General features: G+C 48.9%; 1 protein-coding gene across 1 annotated transcript; it reads right to left on the reverse strand.

Moving 5' to 3' along the window:
- Positions 1–5937: 5937 nt before the first annotated feature.
- LOC124694170 lies at positions 5938–8371 on the reverse strand. Its single transcript, XM_047227186.1, has 3 exons — positions 7945–8371; positions 7568–7851; positions 5938–6321 (listed from the first exon to the last, which is right to left on the reverse strand). Exons 1-3 carry the CDS (start codon positions 8249–8251, stop codon positions 6268–6270), a joined length of 645 nt encoding a protein of 214 aa, XP_047083142.1. The 5' UTR covers positions 8252–8371; the 3' UTR covers positions 5938–6267.
- Between the last annotated feature and the right edge of the window lie 6364 nt (positions 8372–14735).

Here is a 14735-nt window from a genome sequence, read left to right on the forward strand (position 1 = left end):
ACAGACCAACACATGTCTTTCCTGCGTACTTTGTCCTCACTCGTGCGCACCCGGGAACTACTTCCCGGTTGGTCACCCATCCTCAAATTACTCCGGGCCAAGCACGCTTAACCTCGGAGTTCTTTGGAGGTGAGCTTTCGGAAAAGAAGTTGCAACTTGTTGGTATGAGTATCCTATCAATCCTATACCCTAGGCCAGGATGTCACAGTTCCCCTCTTCTCTGGTGGCCTCGTGGACCGAAGGGGGTGGGGGAAAGGAGTTCGGCCCCTGTAGAGGGTAGTAGTAGTAATAGGTTTCTAGGTCTAGGGTTTGGCGTCATGGCGTGTTTAAGCTTTATGTCGTGTGGTCTGGGAGCAAGTCACGGCCGTCTCCGAGTGGCTTGCAGTGTTGTTTGGTACTTCTTTGGTTGATGGTGGCAGCACGGTGCCACGAGCTACCAGAGGGAGCAGCCCCGAAATCCCCTCTTCAAATAGGCTCGGCTAGAGTTCCTTGCAGATATGCAACTGGTTACAGGCTGGATCCTCTTCTTTTTCCTTGTCGTGGAGATCGGAAGGTTCTTGGATTTCAGTTATGTGGTTGTTGGCGGCAAGATCTTCCACAAGGAAGAAGGTGTGCTTCTCTTGGGAGATTCATCACGTTGGCATCCTTGCCGTCAATCTGCGGAGTCGAAAGGCAACCTCTCACACCTCGTGCATTAGTGGCGGTGCTCTCTAGCCATGGCTTGATGGACGTCTACAGCCTCCAGGCTTACATGCCATTTCAGAGGTCCTTTATCTTGGTCGCAGTTAGGTCCCGCCTCTCCGCACCAAGTGGTATCGTCTCTGGAGGCGTTCAGGTTGGCTGTGGCGAGCTCATCTGAGGTGGTTTTGGAGCTGGACCCGATTGCTATTTAGCTTCTCTTTTTAGATGCTCTTCACAAATTGTATGTCCTTGACTTTAGTTTCCAGTTCTTTTGGGGCCTTATTTGTAAAATGTAATGCCACCGCTGATATGAATGGATAGCACCCCTTGTTGTTAAAAAAAAAGAAAAACTGACGTTTACCGACGATATATTTCGCTCTATTGACCAATTGACTCACGCACATAGGTACGGCCTGGATAGTAGTCGCTCATGATTGTGTTCGCCGGGGTCGCGCGTTTGCACGCGATCGACTGCGTCGTTTTCCCGCCAACTGGAGGAATCCGCGACTCTGCGCGCAAGCTATCGCGTTGCGCGTTGGAACGGAACCGCGATCGAGTGGACATTCGTGTGCGCCTCGCCGGGAAGGAGGCCGTCAGTCTCGGCTGAAATCTGTGCGCGACGCGAGCGCTGCGACGACGACAAAGTCGATCGGCACAAGCTGGACTGCTACGTACGCCGTCGTCGGAGTCGGAGTGGACGGACCGTCGCTACCGGCCGTAATTACCTGCTGCATGCGTACCGATCAAAGCTGTCTGCACATAGTTCGGCAGCCATGTTGATTGGACCATCAATGCCGGTTTTACCTGTGGCTATACGCGCGTACGGCTGCAGGCCATCATCTGACCAGACTCGCGGCGAGCCGCTTGATGAGTCGATCGTTCAAGGACCATATATGTCGACGTACGTGCCTGCACCTTCATATAAAGTTCGGGGCGGCTGCGCGTCCACGTCGGCGCTGCACCGACGGCAAAATGGCATGGTTCCTGACAAGACCGACTGAAGCTTCACTGTTTTCAGTTCCACGCACACTGATTTGCTACCTGTGTGCCTTTATCCATATAGCTCTAGGCACCATGTTCCTGTTCATATATAGACTGCTAGCTCTACTTAACCAGCAGCTCAGGGATACGATGAAACAGACCGTTCACTGCTCGACACGATCGATGTCGATGAGGCCCTATCGATCGAGTTCCTGCAGATGCCAAGCACGCACGTTTGGATCGACGGGCACAGCGTCGCCGTCGGCGCCTCGGCACGACGCGTTCCCGGAGGCAGCGGCCTCATTCACCCTGCCGCAGGAGCAACGAAAGCGGCCTCACACGCACCCCGGTTCACGTCGCCATGATGCGCGCTCCGCGATCGGGGAACACGCGCGACGGGACGCTCCTTTCGTGATACAACCAGATGCACGACCGAGCTCAGCTTCTTGCGCTTAGATCGATCTGATTGGGGGAGAGGGAGATGTGCGCGCCTGCCCCATCTTGATGATAATGGTCTACTTCAGCCACAAGACTGGATAATGGCCAATCAGAATCCGGGAGAGGTTGGTGCTACTGCTGCAATTTGGCCACGTTTTATCGCCGCTCGTCGACACCGATTGCCTGCCGACGGGCATATTTGCAAAATTCTGATAATATCTTCTAGGTTTTTATTATTGGCCTTATTAGTCAGGCAAAATAAAAATATCCATGTTTAATGTTCGCTCCTTGGACTTAGAAGAGAGTGAACGCTATGCTTTGGACGGGAATAAACGCCATCACCAGTTCACTGCCCGAGCTTTACTGAAATTCAGGTATTCTCTTTAGATGAAAAGGGCATTGCCCCCTGGTTCCGTTCGTGAAACCATCTAACATCATCCAAGTTCTTTTACAACGCACACCTCACATCCAAGGGAGGGAAATATGTATCATTACATGCATCAGCAAAACAACCCAAACACAACGCCACAAACATCAAAGTTCTAGATCATTTTATGACAAGCTACCTTTTGGCCACCTCCAACAACTTGCAGATGATCAACACCTACTCACAATCTTGAATTATTCACCATCTCCAACCATCACCAAGCCATTGGCCGCCAGGGTCCTTGCAAGATCTGGAGTTGTAATCTTGAGAGCCTCACCCTCAGCACAGCAAGCATTCATCAGCTCCACGTCGTCAGTAGTCATCATCTTCTTGATAGGTATCAGCCAGGATCTGGCCACAACAGAGGAGGTGGAGCATGAGCCAAGGCCTCCACTGAAATCACCTTCATTTTCAAATTTTCTATTTCTGTTCCCTGCAGTAGCACACTCCACTGAGCAAGGAAATATGATGTTTTCCTCTAGAAGACATGCAAGCCAAACCATGGGGAACGGTTAAACACATGTCATCCTAGTGAGCCAAATGCCCATCCATAGGACAGTGGCATTGATCATGTTAAGCATCTTATGCGTTTTTGTTATGTTCCCAGGAAACAGCCAGAGCTTCTAATGAAACTTGGGCTGAACCAAGCCTAGTCACATGCAAACAATCAAAGAACATATGTGAATTAGTTTCAAAAATGAATGAAATGAGAACAAGTGACCTTCTTCTTGTTTGATGAGACAATAAGTGAATAGTTTCCTTTCAGATTTACATGAAACTTCTCGATATCGGGTTCAGATCAAGCATAAGACCATGCCGCTAGCCGCTAAAAATAATGGGATGCTGCCGTAATGGTTATTTTTTAATATTATTTAAGTATCAATTTCGCACTTATTTTCATAAGTATGGGTGTGATGTATCTTCTTCATGCTAGGTTTGTCTCTTGGTCGTTCGACTTATTGATTGCATGGCCAGCACTCACTATCTGTTGTTTTACCGCAGAGTCCGATTCATAGCGCCGACATTCATATCAGATATACCATCCCGATCCAAGACATGGCATCCGGCATAAATCCTCTCCAATCATATTTCTTTGAGGCTGAGTGAGTGATTTTCTGCCTGTAGAAAAATTGAAACGAAAGGATATATGTAGGAAAAATCGCACAACTGTTATTCATGACAGGTCAGTACAAAACAAGGTTTAAATTAACTTATTGATGTGAAAATATTGGTCAATGATTTTCCTTATAAAATTTAAAATCATAATTATAGTTAGATTCAATTGTTATCGTTGGAGGTGCAAAGTAATCATACGTGAACTGCAGAATACCAAGATTTGATAACCTGGTTCAACGATCAACATCTACATCGGCGGGACATGCTCAACGGACGCTCCTCCTCCCACGTACTAATAATAGAACCAGATAACAGGCCAACTAATGTCTTATAGATACATCAGATCTCGTAGGTCCGACGCCCCACTCATGGCCATCGAACCGTCCTCAAATTCGACCTTGTGTCTTATCTACAACTTCGTTTTGCGAAAAGGATCGTCAAATTATTAATAATCATCAAAAACAGTACAAAGAACACCAAAGAATAAGAATTACAAATATATCTTTGGATCACCTGGCGAGGACTACGAGCATTGGAGTGATCCGTCCTTCACCCCTCCATCATCAGAACTAGGCAAAGCTCGTAGAATTACAGATTGTTGTATTAGACGGACGGGAAGTCGTTGTGCTAATTCCCCAACGGACCACCAATGCAATAGGGCATCACCTCGCTAATAATGAGAATCGTAGATCAGAAGAGCCTAACTTGTGACCACACCGATGAACACAACGACAGTCTGGATCTCAGGAGATCTGCCCGATACACAACTTCACGCGCCGTCCACCAGTGTTAGACGCACCACCAGAGCGAGAATAGGGTGGGGAGGACTCTATTTTTCCTTCAAGATGTAGCCGCCGCCTCATCATCCCGAAGAAGACACCAAAACACAACCTAAACAAAGAACGAAAACTTCTCGTCGATGAGGGATCGTGTTCCGCTACGCCTCCAAGACCCAAGGTCACCAGTGGTGGAGCAGACTGGCAGCATCGCTAGTGAGGGGATAAAACCCCAGATAGGTTTTACCCTATCGCCTCTTCTAGAGCTGGAATTGCTAACTTACAATTTATGTCTTCACTATTTTAGCTACCCAGTGCCTTTAAATATTGAGTCACCTTACAAGTACTCAACTGGAACATGTAATCTTCCGTTAATTATAAGTCAAAATCACCATTCATAGACATATTCGACCACTTCTGCTCCGGTGCTTCTCGCCTGGAAAAAATCTAGATGCGTCAAACACAACAATGGTGGAGATCTTTCCATACCTTTTCATAAGCGGGGGCACGATCATAATTTCAGTGTAAGTCCATCGTCCTTACAACCCTGTATAGACCCGTATGGTCCGCGTTGTGTTGTACCTAGTTTTTATACGTATCTACGATCACCTGCGTGTGCCAAAATAGAAAGATCCTATAAAAATCTTGCTTAGGTGACCTCTTTTTTTCCATACGCGACGTATACATACCGTATCAATACAGACAGGTATACATGGGCTGGATATGGGTTTTGGTGGATCTGACACAGAAAAAAGATAACTAAGATCCTTCAACTTCGTTTAGGGACAGCACCGGAGCAGCCCTCATATTCGACAAGACGCGAGTCACTCAACTAATTTTGCTTTGATTCCACGTGACACCTTTTGTTTGGTAATAATTACACACATCCCTTTACTACATTTGTGGGCCAATATGCCTTGGGCTAGTGGCACATTTGTTTGGAAAAGTGGACCATCTGTTTGGGCTTAGATATTTGGGCTTATCCTGATAATTTCAGTAGTATGCTTCTGACAATCTTTCTAGCACATTTGTGGGCTAGTGTGACTTGGGCTAGTAGCATACAGTATTTTTTTTGGACAAGTGGGCTATCGGCTTGGTTAGCATATTTGGGCCATTTTGAAGAGGACATCATCCAAGATCCTTTCAGCAATCTGCTTGTGAGAATCTAAAAAAAAAGCAATCTGCTTTTGATTGTTCATTTTCTGACACTGAAAAGTAGCCCAAGATTTCTAGAAGAAACGTATTCTTCCTTTCCTCTTGGTCAAGTCTAGATCATTGGGCAATCGGAAAGTTCGCTAGCTCGCCTAAGATCACTTCACCTTTTCAACTGTCAGGTGCGTCACTTATTGACTCATTGGTTTGAAGTTTATTATACGGCAGGAAAAACATGTTTTCAACTGTTAGGTAGTAGAAACTTTGAATTTCCTCTCAGCCACAGACATTGTTTCCGTCAGGCTACCAAATTTTGTTTGACTTGACAATTTTGATTGGCAGAATATTCATAGTTCCGGACAAGTATGCACAAGGAATACACCTTCTTCGGCGTCATCCAGGTCAAATAAAAACAGCAACAGAAAACAAAAGACAAGCAAAGCATCTGCCGGACGGCTCATCCTACTTGCAGGAGGCCGAAGCACAAATGTTCCATTCCATATTTACATCATGATCACACTACTATCACTATGTCCACTTGGGAGAGGGAGTGTAAGTGGCAGTATACACGGGGCGTGTCGTGTCGATCGTAGTGTACATTACTACTCGAACCAAAATTTGCAACCGGAGGAAGAAGAGAAGCATGTCGTAACTTCAATCCGGCTGGAGGATGTCCTGATCGGAACCAGACGGTCGTCATACAATACATTGCTTTAGAGACTTGGGCGTATGGGCTCCCTTTAACCTCACCTGCATAGGAGTAAACCAACCAGGGTCAAATTACTGTCCCAAAATATTACATGCTTGAGTGAGACAGTAAAACAGTTTGAAGATTTGTTCGCTTTCACGACAGCTAACATTTGACATGGTCGAAGAGATTCCATTTTCTACGAACATCGCGCCAAAAGAGCCACCAGGCTATATTTTTTTCAAAGAAAGAAAAGAGCTATCAGCCCACTGCGCGACGGTGACATTCCTAATCTTTGCAGCTGTGATGTCAATTTGAGGTCACTGTGCACGCAGATGGCTGCTAGGGTCTTCCAGATATTTCTAGAAAATCTGCAAGAAGAGTCATCCAGTTCTGTTGTAATCAGCAGACCGTGTGCTGTCCGCGTGCGGGAAATGCAGCTGGACTAGGTATCCGGTTTTCCTGCAAACTGTTGCGAGGGCTGGAGCTGTTCGAATTTGACTCTCGGTGTCCTCGCCTCCTCGGAGTAGCCGATGTCCAGGAGCGACCCAAGTAATCAGAGTTTGCTAGTGCAGCTAATGCGAGTTGTGTTGCAGCACTGACGACTAGTTCATCTAGCGCCTGATAGCAGCTGATTGAGGCAGATGCCTAAGTAACGAATTAGTAATCCAAAAATTGCTCGGTCGTCCTTTGCAGGCGCACGAGCTGTTGTTGATACAGTTTTGCGAATTGTCCATCTACATCTCCATCCGGTTTTGGTGCGAATTGTAGCAGTTGGAATTTGACTGTGTGTGTGCTGGAGTGCCTGAAGTCCGGGAGCGAGCCGACTAAACAAAGTTTGCTGGTGCAGCTAATGCAGGTTTCTGGTCCAGCAATGATGACTGGTTCATCTATGAAGCGGATAGCAGCTGATACAGGGTGGATGCCTAAGTAACGAATTAGGAATTCAGAAATTGCTTGGTCTTTCTGTTCCTCCGATGCAGAGGCTGCTTTTGATACGGCTGTGTGCCGGCTGGCAAAGGTAGATTCTGTGGCGCACCTCGGAGTACACTAATAAGTTGGCTGGGCGCGTTACACACAAAGTTTAACAGTTGGGCGGAAAGCGTTGGGATGATCCACTAAAACTAGTACCTGGATTTTGGTATGGAATATCGAATTACCAGGCTGCGAATCTACCTAATTTTATCTAGTACTACCAACAGGAACTTTTTTTTTTTGCGTGACACTGACGAATGGAGCATGATGGTCTTGAAGGCGAAAATTGTTATGGGCAGAGCGATGAGAAGTTGAGAAGGAGAAGGGACTGACCGCTTCGATGTCGATCCTGTATACGACGTGCAGGCGGCGCCGCTCCCGGCTGCTGGCCCGGTAGGCCATGGCGAGGTGCGCGGCGGCGAGCGCGAGCGACATGAGGAACATGGCCTGGACGGCGACGAGCTGGCCGCTGCCGTGCAGCTGGAGCGAGCCGCCGTGGGCGGGGTCGAGGCCGAATACTGCGACGGCCTTGGCGAGGACGTAGAGCAGGGAGCCGACGCTGCAGGCCGCCGCCACCCACAGGTAGGCCGCGCCGCCCCCGCACGCCGTGTACGCGCCTGCGGGGCAGAAAATCCGTCAGCGAATCGAAGCAATTAATAGACAGAGAACCCGAACCTGCGGGGTGGGGACGTGGGGTGCTTGGTGCTTACAGAGGATGAGTAGGGAGCGGGCGGCGGAGACGGCGGGGAGGTCGACGAGGGAGGAGCGGAACCCGAACCCGCGGGCCTGGTCGAGGAGGGAGTGGGTGGCGGCGGCGTCGCGTAGGAAGTTGGAGAGGAGGGCGGGCGGGAGGAGGAGGTCGAGGAGGACGATGAGGAGCGGCGGCGCGCAGACGAGGAGCAGGGAGGCGAGCATGGAGACGAGGAAGAAGGCCGTCTTGGCCCAGCGCCACGGCCGCGCCCACAGGGCCTCGCCGCCGTGCGCCAGCGCCAGCTGCAGCGGCAGCTTCTTCTCCATCTCAACCGGTCGAGCGAGAGCAAGATCGAATCCGGAGTCCGGACGGTTACTCACCGGCGGTAGCTTGGTGCGTGCGTGGGCACAGTGGGTCTGGGGAAGTAGTTGGGGTGCGGATGGATTGGGTCGGACTTGGGAGCGGAGGTTTTAAACGGAGGCGGAGATGGGTGACGGCAAAGATGAGGAAAAGGAGGAGGTTTTTCTGTGCGCACGGCAGCCGCCTCGGGCCCGGGCCGCGCTGCGAGTCGCCACGGGGACGATGCGTCAGCTGATGCGTCCGCGTGCGAGCAGACGTGGAGTAGAGAAGCTTCCGCACGCCCGATCGACCGCGCGCTCAGCCAGCCACGATTCATCGTGGACCCGTCCGGTTTATTCCGGTTTGTCTGGCCCGGCCGAGATATGTGTGTATCTTTCAAATTTTCGAGATAAATTGCTTTCGTTAAGCAATCAGGGTACTGATGGATTACTTCGGCTGCGGACTCTGAGTTGAATTTCGCATCTTCTTCTTCTTCTTCGTAATCCGTTTATTTTGCCAACATAAGACAACGTGTCTAGAAGCTTTATCTGTCAGCATAACCCCAACGGCCTACCCTTATGGTGTACTAGCACACGGTTAAAAGTCAAACCGACTATTTAAACCTGAAAAAGACGTTGCCGGACTTATATTAGACTATGTTTCAAAAACAAAAACAAACATATAGGTGCCGGATACAAACAGCGCTTCTAGAAACTGTTAACCACATGGCCGCCATGTGGTACGTGCTACTTGCGAGCTGCGACATCACTCGCCCAAAACCCAAGATCATCTTCAGGCTCAAAAAAAAAGCTCCAGGATCACGTGAGAGAGAGTCAACCAAGCTATGCCGGCCAAGCAGATGGACCAAGCCCTCGATCACATGCAGGCCGTGATGTGCGCCATCGCGCCATGTGGTGAAGTTGCATCGCAGCAGACTAACCGTTAACGGCCGCCTCTGCCATGTGGCTGCTAATCAGTCACGAGCCCAAATCAACAGCATAAATGCGTGTGCTGCACCGGTCTTGCCTGGCGATTCCCAATCTTGGCCGGAACACTTACTCAGTACATTGGCTTCCAACTTCCAAGCTTCATCCATGGACACTCGTACGTACACATTCGGCCATGAATCTCCGTACCAACGTGTCCAGTCGACACCACAAAGTGGCAAAGTCCCATCCGTAGTGTACACGTAGGAGGAATCAAGGTGTTTCCGTGTGTTGCGCACGGATTATTCCATGGAACGATCGGAACGCACGAGCAAATGAAGGGTTTACTTTCTTGCTTGCTTGCTTGTGCCAGCGTCTTCTCTTCTCTCTCGAAAATAATCGACCTTGCTCCGTTGACTTGACAGTCGATTGATAGAATCCGGTTCTCCCTTTGAAAATTCACCATTATGAAGCACACGCGAAAGAAGCATCCGTTTGGTGATTTTCTGGTTTCGCTAGAACAAAATTGTGGACCAAATGAGTTCACATGCGGCCGACACATATGAAACGCCGAAGTTGAATTGTACGACCGTAACGAACCAAAACGAGCATATATGTTGCTTAAAATTGATCCGCCAGGTGGAAATGGCCTTCATCTCAGATTTTGAACAATGCTGGTCGCCTCTCGCCTCATTCACGCCAATGTCGAGCTGCCATTGTAAAGTTTTTTTTTACTTGCCATTGTAAAGTTTCACCAGTAAACAAGTGTAAACGAAAGGGCTTGAACGCAGTAGTACACAACTTATGAGTATTTGTTTTTTAAAAACTCATAGTTTAGTTTTGGAAACACAAAGAAAGCAACAACAGAGCTTATTAATCCGAAAATTCGCTTTGGAGCTCAGTTGTCATGAAGCCCTTTATTTTTTTAAAAAAACCAAAATATGATTTTGTAGTTTTGAAACATTCTAAAAGATCAAAACATAGATAACAATGCACTATACCAACGCACAAAATCAGATAGCCGTACTTTTACCGTACTTCTGGTTTAATAAAGATAGCCGTGTGCATCTATTGATGCAGAGGCTGGGGCGATGCTCCCATATCGGAAAAAAAACGCACAAAATCTGAACCAAAAAATACCATGTATTGTGGGCTTAACAAGAATGAAAAAATCTAACAGATTTGTGAGGTTGGGAAATTTGCACTGCTCACTACTCCCTTCATCCGTTCCCATGGCTTGAACTTTTAAGGGCGCGTTTGGTAGCATCGACTCGATTTGGGGCACACTGGCGCAGTGGTGCGAGGGCACCTACGCGTTCGGAACAAGCCACGTGTTAGAATTGGCCTGTTGTTTGGTAGGTCAGGCTGCACAGTTTGGGCCAAAAAGGTCTTTTTGTTTGTTTGCCTGCAGCCAACCATAAATCTCGACGGAGATGAAACTACACCTATTTGGTACCATCTAGGAAAGCATAAGGTCACCTCTTCTCTACAACGGGTAGCCTTACCATACTATCACCTCCCATCACACAGAAATCACAGTTCATCACATTCGCACACATATGAAGCTAGCAGTTCGCGAAATCAGCCCTAGCTACTACAAATTGTAGTTCATAACGATACTCCCTAGCTACTACGAATGACAGTTTATCATCACGGGGGAGTTCAACATACAGGGATCAAACTGGAGTTTGGAAAACATGCGATCAGAGGGGGGTTCTTCTTATTCTTCTTCACTTCATCTTTACTTCTTCACTTGGTATTCTCCTTCTCAAATGGTGGTCTTGCCTGTAGCTTCCCACATTGCGTCTGTCCAATCTGTTCTCTTCTCCTTCCAGGCTTCATTGTCGTCTGCCTCCACGTCATGGCCGGTCTCAATTTCATCAAAAGTGACAACCTCTCGGAAGAAGTCATACTCGCCGCAACCTAGGATCTAGTTGTGAAGAATGCAACAAAGTAAGGACCAGCTTTACTTGAGTGTCAAAAGTGTAGAACGGTTTCTCATCGAGGACCTTGAACATGTTCTTCAATGCAGCAAAGGCCTTCTCAATGGTGACTCTAAGGCTTGAGTGTCTCAGATTGAACAACTCTTTCGCATTCTGAGGTTGGTTCCTTGGAGTAACTTGTTGGGGTGGTACCTTGTTTTCATGAAGGGAGGTACAATACCAGGTCGGCATGCATATCCAGCATCTCCAAGGTAGAGCTTACCCTCAGGGATTTGCAACCCATCAGGCATTGACAAGGTGTCGGACGGGATGCTTGTATCATGAGTTGAACCCTTCCACCCAACAAGTACGTATATGAACCTCATATCAAAATTCACAGTTGCTAGCACGTTCTGGCTGGTGTAGTGCTTCCTCCCACGGAATGCTGCAGACATTGATCTCGGTACCTTTGCGGTCACATGAGTACCATCAATAGCCCCAATGCAATCATGTCAAACAATTAACACATAATCATGTTTGTGGCAGTACCACACATCCGATAAGTAGAATGAACATGATTTTGTACTCACCCTGAAATACGAGAACCACCTGTAGCTGTTCTTGGTCTTGTGTGATGTGTTCATTGATGCTAGGTTGATCATTTCACCTCTGAGCTCCCCAACTGCGTACAACACCTGCTGAAAGTACCGAGAGATAATCTCCGTGGATCGCCTGAATGTGCTATGGATGACTCTGAACGGCATGAAGAAACATTGTGAGTTGTTTCTTCGACAGAGGTGTGGATACTATCAACCATCAGTTCTCTAGACCTGAACGTTTTCACAAGTGCATAGAAAGGGGCTCTTCTCATCCGAAGCATCTAGATAGCCTCTATATCGTTGCAGTTATAGATGTAGTTTAGGTTGGCAATCATCTCCTGATCTCGTTGTACCATAGGACCGTACATGAAAGTAGGAAAAGCAACATGCCTAACTGCTCTCTTGTGCACCATCAAGATCCAGACTTGTATGCAAATGATGAGTGCTGCGGCGTGATGCACAAGTTGGAGCTGGTCGGTCTACTCAAACAAGATCTATGCATTATGAACTGTCTTATCGAACCCAACTTGTTGTACCAACATGAATCTAATACTACAGTAGAGCAGAGGAGTTTCCCCTTACCTCCGTCATCGCAGACGATGGAGATGCCCGGAATTCGGACAAGATGTGCATAGGCTCCGCCGCGGTTGGAAATGACGACCCTAGTCCCACGCCGGAGACCGAAGGGAGGAGCTCCTCGTCCAAACCACGGCCAGGGTCAGATACGCACGGCTAGATCTGGGTCACCGCAGCCGCCGTCGGTGCGAAAATTGGGGGAAGGGAAATTTTGGGAGGGGGCTATTGTTAAGGGTAACCGAAGAGGGAGGTTACCCCTAACTTTGCCGCGCAACGCCTCTCGGATTTCTCCTTCTCCCGCCATGCCGAGGTGGAGCGCCCGCGTGAACGACGTTGTCGATTTTCGTCTCGTCAGGGCCTATCTCTCGAAAAACTGTCAAACTAGGCGTTCCTCCCACACCTATTCCGAAGGTGCTTTAAAAACCGTGCGGTGCGACAACGCGGAGGAACCCAGGAAACCAAACGGTCCAAAAAATGTGGAGCACATACGAGCCAAAGTGTACCTGGCTACCACACGCAGCCTAAATGTGGAAGTGGAACAGTAGACCACATGGCAGCCATGCGGTGCTGGCTGCCACATATGCGGTGCTGGCTGCGACATCCATCCATCGGCCAAAATCCCGGATTATGATCACGTGAGAGTCCCCCAAAGCTAGGCCGGCCAAGCAAATGGATCACATGCCCTTATTTGCTCTCGCAAAGCCGCCATGGCGCCATGTGGTGGAGTTGCATCAACCATTAACGGCCGTCCCTGGCTGGTGGTTGCTAGTCAATCACGCACCCAAATCATGATGAACTCCAACGGTCTTCCCCGGCCGGCGCGCGGCCGTCCCTGATCGTGGATTAGTAAGCGCCCGACTGGCACTACTTCTTCTCAAAGTCTTTGACGAGGATCTCCGGTTGTAGCCATGGCATTTGGATGGCTTTTGCCTGGTCATCCCTTGACCAGAGCACTTGCTTCGTCGGATAAACCCATCGGCTTCCAAGCATCATCCATGGACAATCATATTCGTCCATCTCTATGTCCACAGTCCACTTGTCCAGGTAGCACAAAGTATCGTCGATCAGTATGTACACGTAGGAGGAATCAAGGTATTCCCGTCATCCCGTGTGTCCTTCACACACTATTCCATGGATGATCGATCGAAACGCAGGAGAAACTGCGTGTTTAGAGCATCTCCACTCGTCCCCCCGAACAGGCCCCCGGCGAGCGTTTTTTTACATCCGGACGGCGTAAATCGGCCCAGTCGCGCCCCCGGTTCCTCGTTTTCGTCCGGATTTGGGCCTAGTTTCATCCGGCGATCCCACGCCATCCCCGGCCCCCCGGGGAGCGCTCGGGGACTCCGGACGAGTGAAAAGCGGGAAGGGCCCGATCTGTCGGTGACTCGACGCACGAACCCCACCGCCACGTCGCTCAAAATCTCCCCCACCCCTCGTATCTCTCTCGCCGCCGGCACCACCCCGCCGGCTTGTTGCCTAGATTCCGCCGCCCCTCCTTCCCCACCTGCCTATATTCCGCCGGTCTGCTTGCTCTTCCGCCGGCCTGCTTGCTCTTCCGCCAACTAGTCTGTCTAATTTGTTTGAAAAATTGTGAAATTGTGTGCTTCATTTGTTTCAGCACTTGTCAAACATTGAACTGATTATCGCCGAATTTGTTTCAGCAATTTTCGTACTGTTGGTCGCCGAACTTGTTAAATTTAATGTTAAATTCGTTTGAAATATGTCAAATGGTCGAGGTTGGGGGTTTCCTGCCGGGGGGACGGCTGGAACTTCGGCGCTCCCCACGCCAAATCTTTCTCCAATCCGGACGAAAATATCGCCGGATTTGGGCGTGAGGAGCGCCAACGAGTGGGGATGCTCTTACTTTGTTGCTCTACTTGTGCCTGCAAAATAATTGGCTTGATTCCATTGACCTGACCGTCGATTGACAGAATCCGGCTCTCGTCTGACAATTCACATGATCAGAAGTTTCCGTTGGTGACTTGCACATGGTTGCTACTGTTGGTCTTTTTCCTACACGCGTTTCAAGAATTCACTTTGCAGTGCAGGTGGAGGATCTCATTTCCAGCTTCTGCTTCTCTCTCTCTCCTTGCTACGGATCCTTGAGGGCCCGATTGGTAGCATGCATTATTTTCGTGGTTCAATTGAGCAGCAGTGAGTTGCCATGCCAGACAAAATCAAGAATTTTGCAAAATTTGCATTTTATTTGGCAGCCTGCATCGCCATTGTTTGCATGATTAGAGAAGCAGATGCAAGTTGTTTGGCTTCCTGAACTTGATTTTGTTGCCCGTTATTAGTGGACACATAAGCCACTAGTGTGACTCGTCAGTGACGACAACCGCGCCGAGTGACGGTGCTCTTCGCTGACATCTCCACCAAAACTGCGGTTGCGCCGCCATGCTTGTCCACGGTCGCCAGGAGTCTATGGCCGTCGTTCTCAACCGCGAG

Source organism: Lolium rigidum, chromosome 3 (assembly GCF_022539505.1).
Source record: "Lolium rigidum isolate FL_2022 chromosome 3, APGP_CSIRO_Lrig_0.1, whole genome shotgun sequence".
Classification (NCBI taxonomy): Eukaryota; Viridiplantae; Streptophyta; class Magnoliopsida; order Poales; family Poaceae; genus Lolium; species Lolium rigidum.

What these genes read in the sequence shown, in the direction of transcription:
- LOC124694170 (XM_047227186.1), bottom strand. Translation starts at nt 8,251, where the DNA reads ATGGAGAAGAAGCTGCCGCTGCAGCTGGCGCTGGCGCACGGCGGCGAG. An exon ending in CCGCTCCCTACTCATCCTCT is followed by an intron (nt 7,852 to 7,944) that starts GTAAGCACCAAG and finishes TCTGCCCCGCAG; the next exon opens with GCGCGTACACGGCGTGCGGG. An exon ending in ACAGGATCGACATCGAAGCG is followed by an intron (nt 6,322 to 7,567) that starts GTCAGTCCCTTC and finishes ACTCCTATGCAG; the next exon opens with GTGAGGTTAAAGGGAGCCCA.